General features: G+C 43.3%; 1 protein-coding gene across 1 annotated transcript in view; it reads left to right on the top strand.

Moving 5' to 3' along the window:
* Positions 1 to 24,067, top strand: part of cemip (cell migration inducing hyaluronidase 1) — a 206,771-nt gene that overhangs the window by 106,280 nt on the left and 76,424 nt on the right. The window contains exons 7-11 of the mRNA XM_079287577.1: positions 7,639 to 7,709; positions 7,784 to 7,879; positions 9,771 to 9,892; positions 17,001 to 17,148; positions 19,895 to 20,086. Of these exons, the coding sequence (XP_079143703.1) occupies positions 7,639 to 7,709; positions 7,784 to 7,879; positions 9,771 to 9,892; positions 17,001 to 17,148; positions 19,895 to 20,086 (629 nt within the window). The remainder of the gene's footprint in view (positions 1 to 7,638; positions 7,710 to 7,783; positions 7,880 to 9,770; positions 9,893 to 17,000; positions 17,149 to 19,894; positions 20,087 to 24,067) is intronic.

The raw sequence follows: 24,067 nt of genomic DNA, 5'->3' as shown, positions 1-24,067 counted from the left end.
CCGGCATCTCTTTTGGATCTTCTGTTAGCATGTGGGCGTGGAGAGATGAGTTCTCCATAAGGTGCATCAGTGACAGGCAGGATATAGAATGACAATATAAGTTGCATCAACGCACATCTACCTGTCCAATCTTTAGGCAGGATTGGATATATGGTTCTTCCTCCACACCATCACCATAAATCAGCTCTAGGTGCTGTCTGTCTTAACACACTGTTATATAGATAGTCGCTAGCGTTGTGACTGTTGCTACAATTTGCATTAATTTGCAATAATACTACCTACATTGGGCCCTTAGCGGTATCTGAGACTATACAATCAAATGGACCCTCTGTAACTTTGAACAGAGGTGGGGTATTATATTCTACAGGTGGGTAATGCCAGTGTAGCCTCTGACAAGTGTGTTGGAGGGGCAAAGTGTCATCAGTAAACAGAGTTAAAATACAACTAATTTCAGGACTTATGAGTCTGAATCTTGAAGGAACTGGTGTTGCTAGGTCCTGAACACCCAATACAATCTGTACTACTGACTTGAAGCCGTCTATTGTACCCACCATAAATTCCCATCTGCCATTCCAGTTTCCACCCCTTACCTCATTCTCTGCGTCAGTCGTATGTCGAACCTGGTCTTTTTACAGGCTTAACAATAATCCTAATGAGCCCTTGTGGGGCAGGACTATCAGTAGCCTTTCCCTGTACTACGTAAAGTCCTCCGTCAGTCAATTTTGGGTCTGTTAAGGTAAGTCTTAAAGGATTACATCTACCCACCCCTTTTCTACACATGTGATAAGAAGCTGGGGCATTTAACATCTTTAGTCGGTCTTTAAGACCTGGGTTGGGGTCTTTTCCTAAACCCTCGCCACCTGTGTTCATCGTTGCCCATCCCCAATCTTCACACGCACAGTTATAATACGATAACAGCTTACCATACTTATTTGTGGCGGGCCCACACTCGTCAGTTATGATGCACAAGGTTTTGGTCATCCACCCGTAGGTGTGTTCATACCTGGGACAGGAAACGACTTCACAGAAGTCGAACTGGACCGTTGATGTTGTACCTTCTTTGAACGTAAGAGTGAGAGTTACATTTTCATAGGTGAGTGTCGTCGGAGAAGCCTCTCTACGTGGTCTGAGATCGGTTTGATTAGTTACTGAAGCTAAATTTCGAATCCTGATGTAGTCATGCATGTGTTCTGGCTCCTGTCTGTGGTTAATTCCCCACACTAAGAGGGAAACTACTGAAATCAGGACGAAAGTAATTACAGACTTCCATAACCTACTGAAGCTAGAGTCTCCCAATGGAAGGCCTCGCTTAAACTGTGGGGGAAACGTCATCTTCAGTACTGTCTAACCCCTCTTTTGAGGTGTCTTTGGCTTCAAATTTTCCTGTCTGATGTTCACTCCTGTCTCTGCGAGTGTCACACTCGTTACCTTCGCTGCTGCACAGTGAGTGAGGTGGTGTCAAGTAGCTCCAGTTTTACCTTTCACCTTTACTGCATGTGAGGTTGCCAATACTACCTCCCATGGACCGGTCCACCTTGGTTCACTCCACCTGCGCTCATGGACTCTTATCCACACCAGACTGCCTGGTGACACATCAGCCTGCTTCCTTTCGTCAGCTGCTGCTTCTGCGTTTGTCACCTGAGAAAACAACACTCGGCTCATGTTAGTTAGAGCTCCCGTATATTTCTCACTTTCTAGAGTTAGCAAGTCTAGTTGTGGTTTATCATGACGTTATTAAATCTCAAAATTTGTGAGTACCACCTTTACTGGAAACTATTCTAAATGTGGATCTACAAAAAATGTTTGACACCTTACCATATCTTCCCTTCACCTCGATATCTCTGCTGTAAGGGATCACATGGCTGGCTATACACTGAACCCCCCCATGGTCCTGGTGACAGCATGGGCATCTGTTGATGTCTCATGGGAGGAGGTCCAGCTGGACCTGGTCGTAGGTACTGCTGATGTTGTGGTGGGAACGGAGCATGTTGTGGTGGTGCATTGGGCTGTCTTCCTCTTCCCATTTGCCTTGGGCAGTCTCGGGCCCAATGGCCCCATCTCCCACATACGTAGCACTCACCAAACCTGTCAGGGTTTTCTCTGTTTCCTGGTTGGCCATATCCGCCTGCTTGGTAAGCTCTGCCTCTTCCATATTCTCTGCCTCTGTTGGATGCACGTGCACGTCCTCTGCCTCTATAGGGCGGAGGCTGGTAGTACTCCACCATGGGGGCTGGCTCTGCTGGAGTTGGTGGCTGCTGGGCTTCTGCTGCTATCATCTGTTTCTTGGCCCAGATTATATTTAATTCTCTGTCGACCTCTGCTACTTGCAGTTTCAGCAGTCGCCGCTGCATTCTCTCTATGTCTTCCTGTCCTTTTGTCTTCTCAGTTAGCTGTCGCTGGTTGTAGTGAGTTAGGTGTTTCCTCCACATGGCATCTTTCATGTTGCTCAAGCCTACTACTTCTCCCAGCGCTGTCCGTACCGGTGGAGGCAGGCCCATCTGCACAGTGTGTCGCCATACTACAGCGGTGGCTTCATTGCCGTCATGTCTCCCCCCTGTTGCCCTCTGCCACTCTTCTTCAGCTCTCCTCAGGTACTGATGGGTTTCTTCCTCTGGTTTTATCTTCAGTCCCGAAAGAGAGTTCGTTTTTGGTTTTTTGGCCCAGATTCTCCGCATTGCTGACCAGAAAACTCCTCGAAAGTTGTCAAATGGGGTTTCATCCCCCCTGTTGGTCGTTCCTGTACTTACCTCCAAAATGTTCAATTTGGCTGTTCCTTCGGTGTGGATCATCACGGCACGGATGTCTCCCAATGCCAATTTATCAGCTGCTGTGAGTTTTTCAAAGACACGGATCCACGGATTGGCTCCACCTGCCAGCGGTGGCAACGCCTTTTCCAGTGCGTCCATGTCTCGATGTCCCCATGGCACAAACTCAGCTTGTCCGTTGGATTTTACCAGCTCTCCTACTTCCTTACTCTGCTTCTTTAATGTAAACATTATGCAGCCTAGGAGTATTCAAATGTGTGTATTAAATGTGCATGCTTGTCATCACATGAATCAAAGTCAACTCACCCTCTGTGCTGTATGGCGTGTGGCCGCTGACTCCAAAACTGGGATCCGCTGCTCCACTTCCCAGATCTGGACCCACTCAACCACGCACCTTGACTAAAACAAACACAGAACTGCCAAAAGTTCAGCAGTAAATGTTAGCATACGTCTGTAGTGTAAGAGAGGTCAACGATCTCTCAAATATGTTTGCGCCGTCCGTGTCAAAATTGATTCTTAGGAACTGTGTAAATTAGTAAATGTACCAAAATTAGTCAATACTGGATATGTGAAGGAATCTCGAATCCAAAATTGAAGCTGGAATTCCGAAATCAAACTCAACATCTAAATCAGAATCACAATCACAATCCAGTTCCAAATCAGAATTCGAAAGGTTTAAAATTGGAAGTAAAATGAAATTAAAAAACAATGAATAATTAATCAATTAAATATTAATTTCAACTCTAAAATCAATAACTGTGTTCAAAGATATTCAATCAGAAATACCAATGCAAGTCAAACTGTTGAACTGCACTTACACTCTGGTCTGCACAATAATGAGTCACAATTAAGTTCAAGAATTGAAGAAACACAACTGAAACCATTAATCTTTGTTAAAATGCTGAACTAAAACCAAAGTCAACGACTAAAGTTATAATGCTTAATTAAAACTAAGGTCAGGATATAAGCTCACAGCTCTTAGACAATGAATCTCTGAAAAATTCAGATTCTAAACACTTCTTTACGGTTATCTGCAGTTATTCCTTCTGTTTAATTGTTTTTAAATCTCCTTTTCTTTTGCCTTATGTTTTGATGCTTTTAATGGTTTTATGTGAAGCACTTTGAGCTGTGCTTATACAAATAAACTTGCCTTGCCGTCTGCGCCAAACCGGAAGTTGTTCTGCGCCGAACCGGAAGTTGTCATGAAACCGGCTTTTTTGTAACAGATATGCTAACCGCAATGCTAACGACAAAAACGGAGCTTCTAATAAAGCGTACGCACACACAAGTATCACCAAAATCCCACACTTTAATTCCACTCATACGCCTTCTGTCTCCTCTCTCAATCCAGCCGTTATTTTATTTTATAAGCACTTATTTTACATACAGAGTACCGCAACGCCGGAGCTACACGTAGCTAGCGTTAGCTCCCCACAGCGCGATCATGCAATATTAATCATTTTAAACGTATTTCCACGCTGCTAAAACACAGACTAGTCACACGTATTATTGGACTTATTTAGTCATCATTTTAAACGTATTTCCACGCTGCTAAAACACAGACTAGTCACACGTATTATTGTTATTATCCCTTAAACCTCCGGTTAACAGGCTTTAGCTCCTCCGGACCTGAGTTCACTGTTACGTATATGAAACGCGAGTTATTCACTGCCAACGCCACAAACCACTCACCCAGTCTGTCTAGTTTCACCAAAAGCCCTTATTCTACGTCTTCCGAATCATCCACACGATCCACTAATTATCCATTCACAGCCAAAACAAGCGAGTGTGTCTTTCCTGAAGCCACAGCCTCAGAAGCTAACTCCCGCTAGCCTAGCTCTCTAAGCAGCTTATGCGACGAGACCCGATACTCGTGGACAAAGCCCACAAAGGATTGCACTCCTAAGCCCCTCAAAGCCACAACATCTCAGTTCGCCTCGCTACATAACTGCTTTAAACTAGCTATCTGCAGGCCTAACAATACTTATGTTGGGCCGAAGGAGACTCCCAGCATGAGCAAAGCAGTTTCGCCTGTACCACAGCTTGTTTGATTCCAATGTGGTGATTTACTTACACAGCGCTGTCCGTCTTTAATTAATTCTTAGGATCCTTATACTCTTGACTAATCCCTTAAGTTCATCATACTTCAGACAGCAAATCGTACTTACCTCAGTGGAACATGGCCTCCCTCGTGGAACGTACCCACCGGCCACACAGAGCTAGCCGTTAGCAACGCTTAGCCAAGCAGAAATACCTCTAAGATCCTAGAAACTACCTCACAGATTTCATGAAACGGCTCTGCCTACCGATATTGTGGGCCCAGGATGTCTGCTTGACTAACGCGGCCTTCAGCACACACAGCGAGGCCGGTAAGACTGTCCCTTCGTGGTTGCCAAATTTGTTAAGATAGTATTTTTTACCTCATAACAAAGGGGAGGCCGAGCCAGCCATGTGGCCGGCTTCCTTGTGCCGTCGACACACTGCAATAATAACGCTACCAAAACTGGTTTACAATTATAAGGAATTTAATTCCACTGATGTAAGTACATTTACAGTAATACATTGGAGTATGTACTCCCATGACATATTAAATCAATAAAACCCCATTTGCAAAAAACCTCGCTCGGCTCCTCCGGTGAAAACACGTCTGTCGTCCGGGAGCCATGGCACAGAGCGCGAGGAAAAAGTATTTTAAATTAAAACCTCCCACATCTGTTTGACACACCTCCCCTTCCGTCTATCTCAATTGCTATTGGCTACCTTCCAGGAGTGTATTCTACTGTCTGCCCCTGTGTTTACTATCACATTCAATGACTGTCAGTTACGTTTTAATCCCATCTATAATAATCCTTCAAAATGAAAGTTTATACTTCTGCAACTTGGCAGAAGTTTCATGCTTCTGCATGTTTGTTTATCTTAATTATGCATCCTCGAAACCCTTATGATTATGACTAACTATGAATTATTAATTATGAATTATTAAACACTTTTATTATATCTACTAACTACAGTTTTTTACTCAAATTTCTTACAATTGGCGTCGGAAGCCGTGTTTCTCTCGGGGGAAGAGAATCGCTGTCGTCTGGAGAAGGGACTTTCGCGTCCTTATGGCCGGAGCAGACGAGGCGCTTGGTGAGGGTGGAGGGTGTGAGCTCTCTCTCTTTCTGAAGAAGTCTTGTCTCTTCACTTCTGCAGGATTAAAAGGGTTCGCTTCGTGGATGCGAACAAAGATAAAATAGACAGTTTGGTGGATTCGGCCATATGAATAGGATTTTGGTTTAAAAAGAGAAGCAACGTTGATGCGCGCCTCCTGCGATCCCGGAGGGATCGGTGGAAAAAAGCATTGAGGTGGGATCTGCAGGCAGTTTTGTAGAACAGTTGCTGAACTACAGGGGTCCTGGGGTGTCTTGGCTCTCGGCCAATGAGATTGCAGCGGTGCATTCAGGTGACTTCAGGAACGCATCGTTTTTGGGGGGAGGAAACTCACACCCTAATGTGAAATTCCTTCAGAGGAGGTTTGGTGCTCATCAAACCACAATCAGGATGAAACCTTTGCTTGCAAAAGGGAAGACCTGATTCTTTGTTCTACAGCACATGTTGAAGCCATATACCCAGATAGCAAAATTCATCTGGCCCATTGTTGGGCCACATAATTGTGTTTCTTCTGGCCCAGTATACGCCCGGGTCCTCGGCCCGAAACTGGCCAATATACAGAATGAGTGTCAGATGAAACGTAAGTAGGCCTGACCTGGCCCGATGCGTTTTAAACACATTGTAAAATGCTGTGGCCCAGTTCTGGCCCACATACTACAACATTCTAACTTTTATAATTAACCCCAGCTGTGGCCCAGCTCTGGCCCAAATACTGATATCAGATTACGAATGTGCTGCTGGCCCAGACCTGGCCTATGTACTGCATTATGGGTTGTGTTGTTGCCATGGAGACCTAAAATCCCACCCCACCTCTGGGCTAACCTCTGTTCCACGGGGTATTTTTGTATTTCTTTCATCAGAAATGTGTCTTAAAAGCTGAAACGTGGTTTTTCTGTAAAATAATAATATTAATACAATTTCACTGAGCTGCAGTTTTTAAATGCTAAAATATTGGCATGTGTTTATATCCATACAAAAACATTAGCAAGTGCTAATACGTTGTAGAACTGACTGCTATCTGGGTAGTCAGACCCCAACACTCCTAAATTACTTTTTTATCGGCATATTCCACGTCTTGATCAGAAGATGCTCCATTTGGAATAAGTTCGGAATATCCACACAGACTATGCTGTTTACATGACCCGTGTCAAATTTGGAATATTGTCATAATCAGAATATTAGTGTGCATGTAAACCAAGCCTTTGGTTTGTAGATGGGCTCTCTCCTGTCCTCTCTCTCTCGCTCTCTCTTTTTCTCTCTTATCTATCAAAAAATAGGGTTGTAATTTCTGTGTTTAGTCTTTATAAAGTCGTCGAACCAAATGTCAAGAACCTATTGCACTCTCCCCACATGCTACTGCGGCTCGTTGTTTTTCCCTTTTTAGCGAGCTAGAACCTTCTGTACTTGGTCCGAACACCTGAACAATTCCAAAAGAAACGTTAGAACATTACAAAGGAACAAACAGGCATCAGTTTGATCCGGAGTGATACATCCCAACCTAGTCTGGAGGAGGTGTCACACCTGAAAAATGTTGATTCAGATGAAACAGAAAATTCAGAAGTCTGGACCAAACAAAATCACCTACTGTATCGATGTGTATGTCCTTTTCCAGTTCTGGCTTTATATCTAACACATTTTTCCTCCATTCTCTGCTCTTCCCCGTCTCACCTCTCCTTTCTTCATTCCAATCTGTCATCTCTCCTCTCTTTTTCCTTTACAGGCATCCCTGGACCTTTATAGTAACAAAGGGACATGCGTCTTCTGCAGTGGAGGGTCATGCTGTCTATCAAGGTAAGAATCAATGGTTCCTCAATGTCTGTAGTAAAAATGCACACCTGTTGTAAATGATCTGTGTGTGTTGACAGGGACCAAGGCCTCCTCAGAGGCCCGGAGCTCTTGTGCTTTTCAGTCGATTTATGGGGAGCGTTTCACCATCACCACCAGCAGTCAATGGGTGCAAGGTAACGCTTCTGTCCCATGCACGCACGCGCACACACACACACACACACACACACGTGTTGTATGACATGTAGGTGTCCTCCATTTGATGAAATGAGTGGGTTGTGACTCTGAGGGCCGGAGTTATGCTTTTGTGCCTTTTTTCCAGGCGCAGATGTGAAACGTGACCCAGACTCGTGCAGTATTTATCAAACAGCGTGCCAGTGTTTGCAAGGGGGGAGGATTGATCAAATAATAATCAACACTTGTATAGTTTGCTCGAAAGGCCCAAAGGCACTGAAAGCGATTAATGATGGGCCTCATTTGATGCTCCTATGGTGCACTGAACCAGTAGTATTTTAGGAAAAGATCGCTCTTCAGGAAACATCTGGTGTATATTACAGAAACCCTTTAATCTCTTAACTTAAACCTAAACTGGGGGGCACAGTGGAACTACAGGGGGGGGGAGGGGGGTGGGGTGTGGCTTCATCACCAACCCACACAAACACACAGACAAACACCGGTATGAAGGCAAATCACTGTCAAAATCCGAGAGCGCAATTGAGATCCATGCGCGCACGAAAATCAAACAGCTGAGCACGTATTTTACTTTGACGAGCGCTTTTACATCACTCCGCGAGCAAAATTCCGTCTCGCGCGAGCAAAATTCCGTCTCGCGCGAGCAAAAGTCGCTCGCGAAGCTTAAACCTGCTCGTCTTTGGATAAACCGGATATCACTCTGAGATGAGCGAAAAAGAGCGATTAGTCAACTGCTGCAGAAAACTCTCCTCTTCATGAGAGTTTCATATTGTTATAACAGGTAAAATAGCAGTAAAATGTCAAGAATTGACTGTGATATCAAATAGCTTTTGCGGATCCACACAAATTGTATTTGGTGGAAAATAGGGCAACATTGCTTTTTGGATAGTAAAGGTTGCCGACCCCTGCCCTAGATAGAAGATGTATCGCTCTGTTGGAGTTGTTGGGTGTCATAGGGGTTCTTCAAAACGTGCTCTTGAGATGCTTTCAACTGCAGGATCTCAATAACTCAAGAGACACATGCAGACACAGGAAAACGTCTTGTTCCATCATCTCACTTGGACTGTTTCAATTCTTCCTGAGCTGTAATTGATCAGCTTTGGTGATATCATCACCCAATCATTTTCTGATCAATATGTCTGCCTCATACCCCGCTGTCTGGTATGCTGCAGTTATTGACCCCTTCTTTACCACCAGCTCTAAGCGTATTCCAATTAGATGTTTCTCGTATTCCATCAGATAGCAGCTATGAAACTGCCAAACTCCAGCATGCAAATATGGACACTTGCACAAAAATATACACTCGGTGGAAAAGGCTGTGCGACCTGCGCTCATAATTCCCATGCAGCCTGACATACTCTGTGTGTGTGTGCAGTCCTGTCTCCTAAGAATTACGTTCCCATACAATGAAACTGCATGGTGAATTACATTTTTGATGGATCACAAATTATTTTTGATGATCGTCCCACAAGAAACCAAAAGCCTTGTCCGTAACTTAAATAACGTAACAAACGTAGTTATTTTCAGACAAACCACGATGTTTTACTGAACCTAACTAAGTAGCTTTGTTGCATTTCTTATTTCAGTGTTTAAAACTGCAACTGTAATCCGGGAGCATGTAGTTTAGTTGTATAGGAATGTAAGTTTGTTGGAAACAGTGTGTGTGTGTGTGTGTGTGTGTGTGTGTAGAGCTTCAGAATTAAATTCAAGTCCACAGTCAAATGCAGATCCCCCACTGTGTCAGCCAGAGAGAGAACACAATTGCTTCGCTACAAATGCTTTCTGACAGCTAAAATGGATCACAAGTCCAAGCCTTGGCGTACATGAGTCTGATATCTACCGCTGGGCTGTCGGACCAACGTGTGTTTCTCACAGAGGCAGAGTGGACAGAATGGTTTGACAGGGACGATGAGAGAGGATCTGGAGACTGGGAGAAAGTGTCTGACCTGCACGAGGCTTACCCAGACAGACTGTGTAGCAGTCCACTCGACATCCAGGTAAGTCTCTTTGTACATCGTCAAACACACATGCATGCATGCATATTCCCACACACATCTTACTGCAAGCAAATGCACTAAGCCACAGAAATGAGAGCTGCTGATGCTGGCAACCAGGTGATTAACATGTTCTTCTGAAGCAACATGAGAACCTATCGATGGATATCAGCAGAACCTTTGATATTGTGCCAAAGTAATATTTTCCAGTCACATGCCTGTGGCTTTCTGATGTCTTAAAATGCAACATCAGCTGTCTGTCGTCATACCTCCCAGCATTGTTCACACAACCAGGTCTGATTCCCAGGTCGTCAAACACCGTCGCTTTGTCATACCCCTCATGGTCTGTATGAGACGTACCGGGCTTTCAACTACCACCAATATGATCCCATTGTAATCATGCTAATATGCTCCAGGATGGTGATGACACTGCATAACGACCAAAAAACGCCACATAGGGCCGGTGGGAAGGGACGATAGACGTATTTATATTTTTAAAAAGAACGTCTGTGACAAATACGTTGCATCTCCTGTGGTTATTCACAAACAAAGCCAACCCATGTGTTTTGCCAGTTAAATGCTTTTAACGTGAGTCAGCAGCAAAATGCTGTTCTAATGGCTTTAGTAGTAGTGTCTTAGCACAGCGCTGACATGGTGGGAAGAGAGTGAACAGTAAACAGTGAGGCTGTTATTGATGAGATCACATTCCCCTGCATTACATGCTGCATCATTTCCTCTGAATACCTTCATTCTGTACTACATATTGTACATTGAATTCTACATTGTAAAGGCAATTTGAATGCAACACGGGAACGGCAGACTCTGTACTGCAGAAGGAGTAACATCCATAAATAATATATATGTATATATTTTTCATAAAAACCTGAAGCATTGTATCTGTTGGGAACGTAAAGGAGCGTGTTTGGGTTATCAGCATTTAAGAAACTGAATTCTTGACATCAATAGAATTATTAATGTATGTAACAATTATTAATGATTATTAATAACAACGGGGCACCACCCTGCGAACAGGGACCAATAACCAAACGATAAAACTAAGTCTCATAATTAGTAGTCACTCATAATGTCAATAGTCTGCGTATGACTATACATTCAGTGACAGTGAAGGTTTTAAGTTCGAGCACAGGCTACTACATACAGTCTTATCAAATACATATGCACAAGTAATCACAGACGACTGCTCCTTAAAGTATAACAGAGTTTAGTAAATCAAAATAATAAATGATCAGATCAATTAATATTGCAACCAACAAACATTATCATACAATTTTATATGCCTAAACTAAAGAATGAATAAAATGGATGAGGGTGTATGTCTGTGTGTGTGTATGTGTGTGTGTGTAAAGAAAGGGGAGTCTTAAAGCTACGGCTAAAGACTACAAAGATGGCGGCGTCGAGTGATGCGGACAAAAGGGGAGGGGCCTTAAGATACTACAGCTAAACTACCACCAGATGGCGGAGTCGAGTGACTCGGACAAAATGGCGGTGAGGCTGCTGTATGTAATCACGTGTGCCGATGCACACGTGTGTTGTGAGGCGATCGTTTGAACGGGGCTTCCCCCAGGGGCAGAGATAGGAGCTGTGTGTGCGTGTTACGTGAGAGGAGGAAAGAGAAAAAGGAGCGAGAACTCGACGTGACTCACACTTCGGCGTGCGATGTTGTAGGGAGCCTGAGTTTGCTGGTTCCATCACGCATAAGTATACCGCTGTCGTCTTTGAACTGCCGGTAATTTATGCCGTGATAAGCCACGCACCTCAGCTCACTCACAGAGTCGAGTTAATGAAGAGAGAACTCCCACACGGAGTGGAATACAATGAATGAAAAATAATCCCTAAATAAACAGTCATAGCAGTTAATACACAAATACAGCGGAGCTTCTCTGGTCCGTAATGATTGCGTAAATACCTCCTGTCAAGAAGAGTTGAGCCCACAGAGCTGCCTCGAAAACATGCATACACGATCAGGGGACGGTCAGGATATAAAAAGCATATAATCAGAAATCAATAGTTAAAGTGTAATCTAAAGATAAAGTGTATGATCGTTACATAACAAATGTTTAATACATAGAGTGATTTAACAAATGTAAACCTGATCATATTAATATGTGTATCTAAGTATAGTGCAGTCTGAGTGTAGAAAGTACGGAGAAAGAGGAAGTAAGCAGGGTGTTTGCTTCAAGGGATGGGGAAATAATGATGGTTGAGAAGAAAAGACACAAAGCACAATAATGATGAAGGATGAGATCAATAATCATTTTATAAACGAATGTGTAAATGCATAGAGTGATTTAACAAATGTAGTAAGTGTTTAACAAATGTCTTGTGTAACCGGAGCTGCGATAAAAGTGCTAGTCAGAATGACTTGCAGAAATCAGAGACAGATGTTATGGGTGGAGTTAGGAAGAGACTGTTGCAAGAGATGAGTCATACAGGCAGGAAGCCTGGACTTGTCCGGACTTGTTCAGAACCCAACGCCCTCTCCAGAGGGAGGGGGGGATGAGATCATGTATTGAACAAGGGGGGCTGACAAAGCCCAAATGATGGATAAAAGGAGACATTTGCAGGCAGCACACTGGGATTTCAACACGGGTGCTGTCCAAATGCACCAAGAGAAGATACGGACGATTGCAACGGATGTATTGAGGACTTCGTCTCTGTTCACGGAAAGAAGACCGCTGTTCGTGGACAATAAGATTTAAAGACGGAGGTTTTTCCTCTCCCCACTGCTCGACTCTTAACATCTGGACAACGGAGAAGACGCAGCAGCCCGAGAAAGACTTTGTACTGAGTTTTGAGGACTGTTGAACGGACTCCGCTGCAGAGCAGGAGGACCGAGGGTCCGGCCGGACCTTCGCTCCTAACAACTCCAAAATAACCTTTTCATCGCACCATTGAACATCCAGCTCCAACCGAGCCGTCTCGGCAACTAAAACTAATGAGTATAATCAGAAAAGAAAATGAACGTAACGAATCAAGTGTAGTGACATTTTATGTGAGCTGTAGCTTTAACCCTTGCAAACTAACCAAATATAACCTGAAATAAATATCTAATCTGCATTTAAAGTAAATTTCTCAAGTGCATTCATTTGCTCAAGTAGTAAAAAGTTCCTCGTGGCAGTAAAAAGTTAAAGCCATTGTATGTCTAACAACTGAGTTCTGAAAGGTTATCCTAGAGACCGAATCCACTTAACAACCCCTTACGGTTTTAGAAAGAATTAATCCTAGTCGTTAAAACCTAACCTGGTATTTACCAAGAGCACGGATCCATAAGAGGGAAGCTGCCATAACCGACGCGACTGGTGGGAGCGCCCGGGGCCAGGACTGGTCTCTCGGCCGAGTGCGCTCTGACCGGAGGAAGCAGGGTAGACGTTGGGAGTAACGGCAGTTAGCGGAGCCAGGCGAGTTCCCTCGCCAGAACACCAGCTCGACAATCTTTTAATAGAGAGCTGAGTCAGTAAGTAGCCCCGTATCGGGCCAGAAGTATACCAGGATCTAACACTCCGTATAATGCAACAGTGTCTTAACACAGACAGAATACGGGAATGTACCATAGAGCGGGTCTTGTGGTCCGCGAATGATTGCGCAATACCTCGATATCACGCGACAGCAACTTAAACACACAAAAACATGGGAATATCAACATATAAATGAATGGCCTGAATTAAACTTAAGTTAATTTAAGCTAAGCTACGCCCAGATACCATGAACCTTACTTGTCGATGCTTCGTTGCAACGTTGAAGTGTTCGTGGGGAAGTTGTCCTTTTTCCTCGTCAGGAAGGGGGTGGGGTTGCTTGCAACGCGGCTTTGCCGGCGCTGTTTCGGTCCGTTGTGGCTCTGGAGCAAACGCAGGTCCGATCTGTACTCGCTGCAGGGAGGACAGTTAACTTCGGATGAGACGGCGTGTCTGCGCGTCTTACCAGGAATCATCGGTCACGAGTGGAGCGAGGCTTTGTCGGGCTCCTCTGTGCCGGTTTGTGCACAAAAAAAGGGGGGAAAACGGATCGCGAAAGCGGATTCGTCTCGCGGGCTGAGGGCCTTAACTCAAAAAAAGGAAACACGGCTGTTGTGTGCTCCCTGTTCGACGGAGGTCGAAGGGAAAAAGCAAGGAGGTGTGATCTGCAGGCAGTTTTGTTGGACAGTGGTTGAACCACAGGGGTCCTGGGGTCTCTTGGCCTTCGGCCAATGAGATTGCAGCGGTGCATTCAGGTGACTTCAGGAACCATAGTTTTTTTTGGGGGGGGGGGGGGAATTCACACCCTAGTGTGAAATTCCTTCAGAGGAGGTTTGCTCTCATCAAACTACAAATCAGGATGAAACCTTTGCTTGAAAAAGGGAAGGCCTGATTCTCTTTGTTCACAGCACATGTTGAAGCCATATGGTCAGACCCCAACATATCTTTAAACTCTCTCATCGTCCCTGTCAAACCATTCTGTCCACTCTGCCTCTGTGAGAAACACACGTTGGTCCGACAGCCCAGCGGTAGATATCAGACTCATGTACGCCAAGGCTTGGACTTGTGATCCATTTTAGCTGTCAGAAAGCATTTGTAGCACATAGCAACTCAAATGTTGGATGAGCAGTGTACTAAAGAGGAGCTCCAGCTGCTCCTGAGTCCAGTTGTGTTGGGGGTAGGTCTGTCTGTCCAGTCAGCACCGAGCCAACCTGCCATTACTGTGCGGCTGGGACATGACATGGCAGCAGCCAGTGGATGTGGATCCAGCCTGGCACCATAGAGCAGCAGCTGTTAGCCTTCCATGAAGATAAGCATTAGTGCCAGGTCTGCCCCACTGCCTCCAACGCCCAAACATTACCATAAAGAATAGCTACTGTAGGCTAGCTGCTCCTTTTCATGGCTGCTCGGCAACAGTATAAGTTCATCATAATAATTTGCTCCCTTACAATCTGTCCTTGGTGCTCTCTTGTTTTTGCCGTTTAATAAATAATATTGTTGGTGTAAAATAATCTGCAGAAGCGTACTAATCTTAGTGTCCTATTTGTTTGTTACTATGTAGTATGTTGCTGCAATTGTTGCATTTCATAGACGTTCAGTACCTGCCATGTCCTGCCTAGGTTGCCAGCTCTGTGTGTCATCATCTTTCTGTTTGCCTCTGTGGGATCTCTACTTTTAGTAGCGAAGTGTTTTTTGTTGGAATATGTTTCATTATGGTTCTGATTAGTTTGATTATCAGACCATCCCAAGGAAACGTGAAGAGGCTCAGTGCCTGAGGCGGAAGGTTTGTACCTTCCTGTAGTTTGGCTTTGTGTGGTAAAGGTACTGTAACGTCCAAACTTTTAGCAGAGTGTAAACCTTAAGTTGACACGTGTTTCTGATCCTATGCACATAGCTCACACCTACACCGCTCGTAGGTGAAAGCAGAAAGTGTTTTATTGATCCCATTTCCCTCGTCCAAGTTGGTGAAAGAACTTCCTTTCTTCCTAAAAGTACAGCAGATTATCTCGACACACTCAAAAGATCCACAGGTTAATCTACAAATTGTTCCACAACATAATCCATAGAACAGGGTCGGAAAACTGTGCGGCTCCACTCTGCTCCAGATACTGCTAACAGCCGTAACTAACTGTGGTTACGTGTCCTTAAAGTGACGGCAGTCTGTCACTTACGTGTATTTCTCACCATAACAAATGATAACAACATCTTTGTAACATTCAAAGTAGAAACAGATCTGAAGTTAAACATGTAAATGCAAATAAATATTTTACAGCAAATTGAATTTGGCTCTTACACACTGACTGTCACTGGGGTTCAGGAGGTCAGTTATATTGCTATTTGAAAGGAAAGGTCAAAAACAGGAGTTCTGTCAGTCGGCCATCTGACATGAATGTCTGTGGTTTATGTTCCAATGTACAGTATATTTCAATGACATTTACTTTGGACTTGCAGTACACACAGTACAGCCTGTAATTAGCTAGTAGTAGTATTAGCAATGAATGCTAGCAGTAGCATGTATGCTAACAACGTATACCAGTGCTCTGCTCTGTTGGCTCCAGTACAAGATTAGCAGTAGAAAACAACAGCTTGTTTAACACAGCTACTTCATGCAAAAGACACAACCAATATCCACTGTGATTTACAACGCAACAAAACCACCATAACAGATGTTTTCTTCAGCTGTCACAGATCCACAATATACAGAGATAAGAGAGCACATTTTAATGAATGACCATCATGCTGTCATATAATTGTAATTTTTTCCACCAAGATTTATTCCACAGTATGTTGTTCACTTTTCAAGAAACAACATTATAAAATATCTGAAAATGCTTTTTACAATCCCTGGAGGAGGTGCAACCAATCCCAATGAGTGCAGACACAGAGCTCTTTACCACTGCCATCGTATCAGTCTGAACAGCCAGACAAGCAGCCATCTGACTACTTACAGGTTTGGAGATTTGCTTCAAGTAAAGAAGTGAAATATAATCCACATAATGTCATTGTATAATCATAGAATATGTTGAACATAGAAAAGCACAGAAAGTGGGTTCAATCCTGAAACCCTGTCAGAAGATTGACATAAGTAACAGATTTGAATTCTGCACCAACTGTGTTGAAATTACTGAGCTTTGTGTCACAATGTTGCAAAAACTTCTCGTGTGTAGACCGACTGAGCCCTAACCCCCATCACTGGAGTTCTTTATGAAATTCCTGCTGTTTGACAACAATATAAGCCAGATACAGACAAATACCAATGTCTGGTGCAAAAACACATCATTTGTCCTGAAGCCAAGTGGCCAGACATCTATCTATCTATCCGTCTGTCCGTCTGTCCGTCTGTTCGTCCGTCTTTCTGTCCGTCTTTCTGTCCGTCTTTCCGTCCGTCTTTCCGTCTGTCTCTCTCTAAGAAAAGCTCTTATTATACTCACTTATATTATACTCTGTCTCGCTCTCTCTGTCTCTCTCTCTCTCTCACTCTCTCTTGTATTAACACATTTTGGAATTTTCCTTTAATCTTGAGGAACGCTGTCACCTACAATACCATTTGTCTGGCGCAAAATTTAGCAACAATATTCTGGTGTTTTTGCAAATAGTACCGTCCATTAATTGATGTCTGTCATTTGTCCTTTGTACAGGCTGAAACCCATGATGGCATACCAGCCAACCAGACCGGCAATGTGATCCACAAGAATGACAAGGACTATGGCTTCGTCTGCCTCAACAAGGACCAAGCTCACGGCCTCTGTCACAACTACAGGGTTCGCTTCCTCTGTGGAAAACTGGGTACATTCATGATTTCCTTTCAGTGTATGTGTGTACCCGGGAACAGTATGTGGATGAAGATCTCTGATAGAATGTAAACCTTGATAGCAGTGGTGTATAGTAACGAAGTAGAAGTACTTTGTTACTGTACTTAAGTAGTTTTTTTGGGTATCTGTACTTTACTTTACTACTTATATTTCTGTTTACTTTTACTTTTACTTCACTACATTTTGCAAAGAAAACTGATACTTTTACTCCGATACATTTCCCCTGAAACCTTCGTTACTCGCTACAAAATCAAATCTATCTTTATAAAAAAATGAATCATGAGAGCAGCGTCGGGGACTGTGGTGGAACACAGACTGCAAGCCAGCAGGTTTGGTGAATCAGTGGTCCTAGCAGCAAGTTAAATCATTGGTTAATCACGTTAATGCACAATTGAAAACAAGTGCTCTCAAAGCCGCGGTGTTTTGATTCGCAGGATGCTACATGCTATAAGCTAGCGGGCGACTACATGAGTATAATTCCACTCTACGATGACTGATTTCATGATGGAAGCAGAAATGGAAGCACCTGCTACTCCCGAAACAAACGACGGTGGTGACGAAGACCAACACCAGTGGATCGCTAGCGAGTTAGTGAGCTGAGGAAGTGTTAACAGTTGTGCAGCACCAGTTGGCTAACGTTAGCTGTAGCTAACCACCACACCATAGGATTGACGGGAGCCGAGAGAGCGCAGCATTAGCGTTAGCATTAGCGTTAGCGGTAGCATTAGCGTTAGGGAAATCCTTCGCAGCTGTGCACAAGCTGTCTGTGATGCTGAACACACCTCTACCTGCCTCAGCGGCCTGTGAAAGGCTATTTAGCATCGCAGGACTAGTCTTCAGCCCAAGAAGAGCGAGACTGAATTCTCACCATTTTGAAAACTAACTTATTTTGAAGATGAACAGGACATTTTTCAGTTTCAAGTAATGACTGTGTTGTTACTTTCGGTGCTGCTTTAGTATTGATCATGTTTTGATATTTGAGTCATGTTATGGATGATCAGATGGAGTTATGATGGTAGCAGTCGCCCAATTGCAGATTCAGCTTGAGCAAAACCTTTGTCTGTTGTGTTTAAATCAGGCCCACAGGAGTTGACAAGGTAGGTTTCCTTTCTCTAAACACTGACCTGATGCATCAAGTGGATATGTTTTGCTGAACATAATATCATGCATTTGCCCTCTACATCCTCTAGTCTAATGAGCATACTTATAAACGCACTGTTACAACTCCTTCATAGTGTCATATTGCTTTTCGGAGAATTATGATGATAAGTTCATAGTAGATGCAAAAGTATAGTTATGTACAATATATTATGTTGAACATTGTTGCTCCTGGATGGATCACAGCCAACCCAATTATGTTCAACACAGCTCCATGTCCTTGGTCATGGTGCCACAGCACTTAAAAGAATAAACTTCATAATTCTCAAAATTCTGACCCTTTGCTTTTTTATTAACAGCATTTACTTGTACTTTTACTTTCAATGAACAGGTTATGATGTTCATTTAATGTTCAGGTTGTGATGTACATTTAATATCAGAAAATTACTTTTGACACTTAAGTACTTTTGTACTTAAGTACAAAAAATATCAGATACTTTAAGACTTTTACTCAAGTAGTATTCTAATAGGTGCCTTTTTACTTTTACTGGAGTAGTTTTCCAGTAAGGTATCTTTACTTTTACTCAAGTATGGCTTTTGAGTACTTTATACACCACTGCTTGATAGTCTTCAACAGGGATCAACCCTAAAACAACCACACAGACATGTTTGGTCTTTTTAAGGGGGAAAGGGGATCTTTTGGGGGAAATGTGTGAATCAATCAATCAATCAATCAAAATGTATGTGTATAGCACATTTTAAAATACAACAAAGGTTGCCCAAAGTGCTGCACATACAGTAGATAAGCAGTCATAGAAACAAAGACTGGATTAATAACAGTAAGTGACATTAAAATCAAGACTAACTGACACAAATCACACAAAAGTGCCGTTAAGATTGAAGGTGATCGGTCAGGGAAAAGAAATATGTTTAATTGACTGTTAAACATTGGTAAGGTGGATGACAACCTAACATGAAGGGGAAGGTTGTTCCAGAGCTGAGGGGCAACAGAGAAGGGCCGGTCGGCCCGGGTTGTCATTTTTGTTTTGGGAACAACTGAAAGCTGTTGGCCGAGAGATCTTAGTGAGCGAGGTGGGTATAGGACTGCAGCAGGTCACACAGATAGACGAGGGCGGCGCTATTTAAACACTTAAAAACATGTCAGCCCTTCAATAGTCTGAACCCTGCCTTCACGCAATGTCAGCTGGGATCGGCTCGAGCCCCCTCGACCCTGAACAGGCTAAGCGTCACGGAGAATGGATAGATTCGAAATATCGGATTTTCAAACTCAAAATTACTTAAAAGTAATAAAATGTACAATTCATGAGTGAAAAACTAAAGCTTGTGTAAATTGCCCTCGTGTTTGTGTGTGTGTTCAGTGTCTGTGTTATTTTCATACAAAAAGGCCTAAGACATATACAAATGCTATTAAACCATACTGCTTAGTGTGCCACACAAAAATGTGCTGCATGGAAAATGAGCCATGGACTTAAATAGGCATCCATGCATTGTGGGCATGGATGGGTTCGACCTTCTCAATGTAGACTAGTGTTGCTGTGAGACTGTGTGAAAATAGCAGGATGCATTCTTTGAGCTCTAACTTTCACCGTCTCCCTATGCAGTTCGTCCGCAGGCGTCCATTTCCATCGATATGTTGTCCAACAGCAGCATCCTGGAGCTGGCCGACCAACCAGAGGGCTGGAAGTCCAGGGATCGGGTAGTCGTGGCCAGTACCGACTACTCCATGCACCAGGCTGAAGAGTTCACCCTGTTGCCCTGCCCTACCTGCACCTCCAACCAGGTCAAGATCCAAGGTGAGAGAACAGTGACTAGTATGTCACCAAGCAGGGCTGGAAATAAAGGTTCTTTAGAGCATGAAGTTTGGTCCAGAGTGCTCTTGAACAGCTGCCGACATTCACTGGAGAGGCCAGAGGTCTTTTGACAGTAGCTGTTTGTAGGGGAGACCACAATACACTTCTCCCCTCATGTTCTCCTTGCCTGTATTAGCATCAGTGGCTTTATGGCCCATTAAGCTCCCACTTCCCCTCAAAACCCTCTCACTAATGTAGTTTATCTCAAAGGGAATGCTAAAGATGTTGAGGCCTCAAAATGTCCTAGATCAATAAGCTGGTGTTGAATTTTGGCACTGCTATATACATCATTTTGTTTTAATACCAGTAAGGGTTTAGTGTTCTTGCACAGGTTTAAGGTTCTGATTGAACATTGCTAGAATATGAACTGAACTTTGGCGTGATGCTAATGGTTCACGTCCGGTGTATTTTGTCTGATTTCTATAGTGTGACTATATGTAAATTCAGCATTTTGGCCGTCGCCATCTTTTTTTTTTTGCAACCACAAGTGTCACAGAGTGTAGCTAAGTATTTGTCAGCAAACAAAAATTTACATGAAAACACTGTGATAGAGTATGCAAGACAAAAATAGACAGACAATGCCGTGGTAGAGACCTGTCAATCACCGTGTAGCCCCGCCCTAAAGCATCCCCTGCTTTATGGTCTGTGTGACTCTAAATGGACCATAATGTACTAAATGAACATCATGCTGTATTGAAGAAGACTTGAAACTAGAGATTGAGACCATAAACTCATGTTTACAATGTTTACTGAGGTAATAAATCAAGAGAGAAGTAGAGTCATTTTCTCATAGACTTCTATACAACCAGAGGAGTCGCCCCCTGGTGGACACTAGAGAGAATGCAGCTTTAACACATGACGCATTGGCTTCACTTTACAGGGGTTGCTGCCTGCTTAACTGCACAGCTGAAGCCATGATGTGGTTAGCCTAGCTTAGCATACAACTGGAAGTAGGCTCTGTTCAAAGAAAAAAGACATATACCTACAAACCAACACCTCTAAAGATAATTGATTCACTAATTTCTTACCTAATTAACCACAATGGTGTGTCTCCTTTGTTTAACCCATACATAAGTAGAAATAACTAATAAGAATACTAATTTGTGTGTATATATACATATATATATATATATATATATATATATATATATATAGAGAGAGAGAGAGAGCTGTCAGCAATTCAATAAGGATTGAAATCTTAAGTATAAAGCTTTTTAATAATAACTGGCTTTATTGCTATCTGACATTTCATTCAGGATGAGATGATTTGTATTTTCTGAATATAGAGTGAGTGGATGTGTTTCTGCTATAGATAGCCTACCCCTACTCCTACCCCTACCCCTACTCCTACCCCTACCCCTACTCCCTCTTTAGCTGTGGCATTTATGTCCGCCCAAACAGATTCAAATCACACACTGAAACCAACTTTATTGCTCGGAACCCTTCCATGAGCGTTAAGGCTGAGTCTACAGAGGTGTGTGTGTGTGTGTGTGTGTGTGCGCGCACATGCGCGCGCGCGTGTGTGTGTGTGTGCACGTGCGTGCGCGTGCAAGCACACAAACACTCAGTCTTGTAGAGGCCAGGTTGAGACAGCCTGGAGCAGTGTGTGGGAGTCAGTGGAAGGTGTTTGGTCTGACTCCATGCCAAGGGAAAGTCTCAGCCTGCATCCTGGAGCACTGTGTGTTCCTGACTGAGCCCATTCACATTGACACAGGTACACTGACACGCATGCTAGTATGAACACATGCACTTATTTGCTTTCTTTCTTGCATTACGCTCACACTCAGCAGTTGTTCAGGCCAGCCTTGTCAGTCCTCGCTGTTCTCTCCTGTAGGATTCAAATGGCCTTTGTCCTTTTCTCTTAGAAAAGCCCTCGTGGCATGCAGCGGCTAAAAGTCAGCAATAACGTGACATGAAGTGTCCTCTCATACTGTCGCTTCTGTCCACCAAAATAATCAAGTTCCTGCTCTGGATTCAGGACTCCAGTCCCTCAACCCCCTGCCACTTGCTCTCTGTTTTTCTTCGGCTCTCTGACGTCAGCTGGTAGTTGGCCATTCAGAGCAGAATTCCTATTTTCGGGAGCCTGAGGCCAGAGCTCCTGTCAAGCTCCTCCTTACTGTAATCCGCTTCATTAATTCCTCCATGCGTGCCACTCTGCCGCACCATTTTTGAGCAAGCCGTGATAATCAAGTCTATCCCCGGCCCCTGAGGTTGTACACATACTGCGGAGGCTGTGTTGTTTTTGTTGTTGGGAGCTCGGAGATGGCTGAGAGACACAGAGACGGATGGCCCAGGGCTATTTATCAGTCCAATAACTTGTGCCTGAGTTTTACATGTTGAACTTCTGACAGTTCTAAATGGCATGAATGATGATGAGTGTCGAAAATAAATGTGGATCAATGGCCTTGAGCAGTGGTGAGGGATTTAGACTTAGATTATTCTATTTATACCCTGACATTTACCTAGGATTGCGAAGCCAGGCTGCATCTCTCCAGGTTAGTGTTAACAGTGAGATTTATGTCTATAAAACATCCACAAGCTGGAGTATCTGCATGATGACCCCTTTCAAAAATCTAAAAACCCATTGCATCAAAACTTTGAGCAGTAGAAACAGAACATGGTCAGAAATATGCAGACACCCACACATTACAGTCATATGTGGTGATTTAATATGTGCATGCGACACCATGGCCATTACTGTGCTGTTAGTACAGCCTCCAGGTTTACCACCTGATATCTGACGAGCTGAATGATACTGTTGAAAGCTCTTGAGTTCTGTTAGTTTCTCAGTCAGTCAGTGCCGACAGATGTACAGCTCTGAATTAAGACATTTGAAAATGATTTGCATACAATAACACTGTGATGCATTTCACTATCCGTTGGTTGTGCCTGTCTGAAATGTACGTGATATAATCAGCTAGACATTTATTACAGAAAGACTTGCCACTCTAAAAAGTCCTCACGTCCTTGCAGAAAAAAAACTGATTCACCTGATTAGATCCAAGAGCCAGCAGCTTTCCATATGTGGCTTAGCCAACTCATGGAATAGATGTCTTAAAGTGAGATGATGTAACTTCTAAAGGAAGACGTGACATTTCTTCTTACAAATGAAAAGTTGAACCGATAAGGATTAAAACAACATTTTCAATACACTCAATACACACAAACATACATTTGGGTGGTCTGACCAGAAGCTTATGATGTCTAATGCTAGCAAACTAACCACCACTTGTGGCTATGTTGGCTGTTATTACTCAAACGTTTCAAAGGCCAGAGAAGTAGCCTTGCAGACGTTTTAACTTTTCATTTATAACTTTAATGTCTGTTTTCCATTTTGATCTTACTGGACACTGATATGGAACAGAAACATAATTTATATTATTAGTTACAACTGTGGTTTACTTGTTTTGACCAGTCAAATGCCACATTTCTACTGCATGGAAACACACATGCACACAGCTCAACCCGGCCTTCTCTCTGGTTTTCCATTAGCAAAGGTTGAGCAAAGTGTTTGGTACTTTCAAGCAAGCTGAGACGATACTACAACATGTAGACCACTGATTGGTCAGAGAAAATCGTCCTCGACCGAGGACATCCTGCACATACCTGACATTTTACAATTGACAATGTGCAGACATTCCTTAATTTGGTTGCCGATGAAAGGATTCAGTGAGTGTCGCATTGAAGATGACGTCGCGGCAGTTTGCATCAATATGGCAGAGGAATGGAGTCTGATATGAAGAGTCTGTCGCCGACTATTGTTTGAGTGAACATATTTACAAGTTTTTAGAAATAGATGAAGGGCCTCAAATCAAGGCCCTTGTTATTGAATTTTAATTTAAAAGTGTTCATTGGTTCAGTTTCAGGAAGTTTTAGTCTTAGTCAGAAGTGATTATATTACATAATACATGACAGAGCTGAACT

Source organism: Melanostigma gelatinosum (assembly GCF_949748355.1).
Source record: "Melanostigma gelatinosum genome assembly, chromosome: 2".
Classification (NCBI taxonomy): domain Eukaryota; kingdom Metazoa; phylum Chordata; class Actinopteri; order Perciformes; family Zoarcidae; genus Melanostigma; species Melanostigma gelatinosum.
This window is presented reverse-complemented; position numbering and strand designations above follow the sequence as displayed.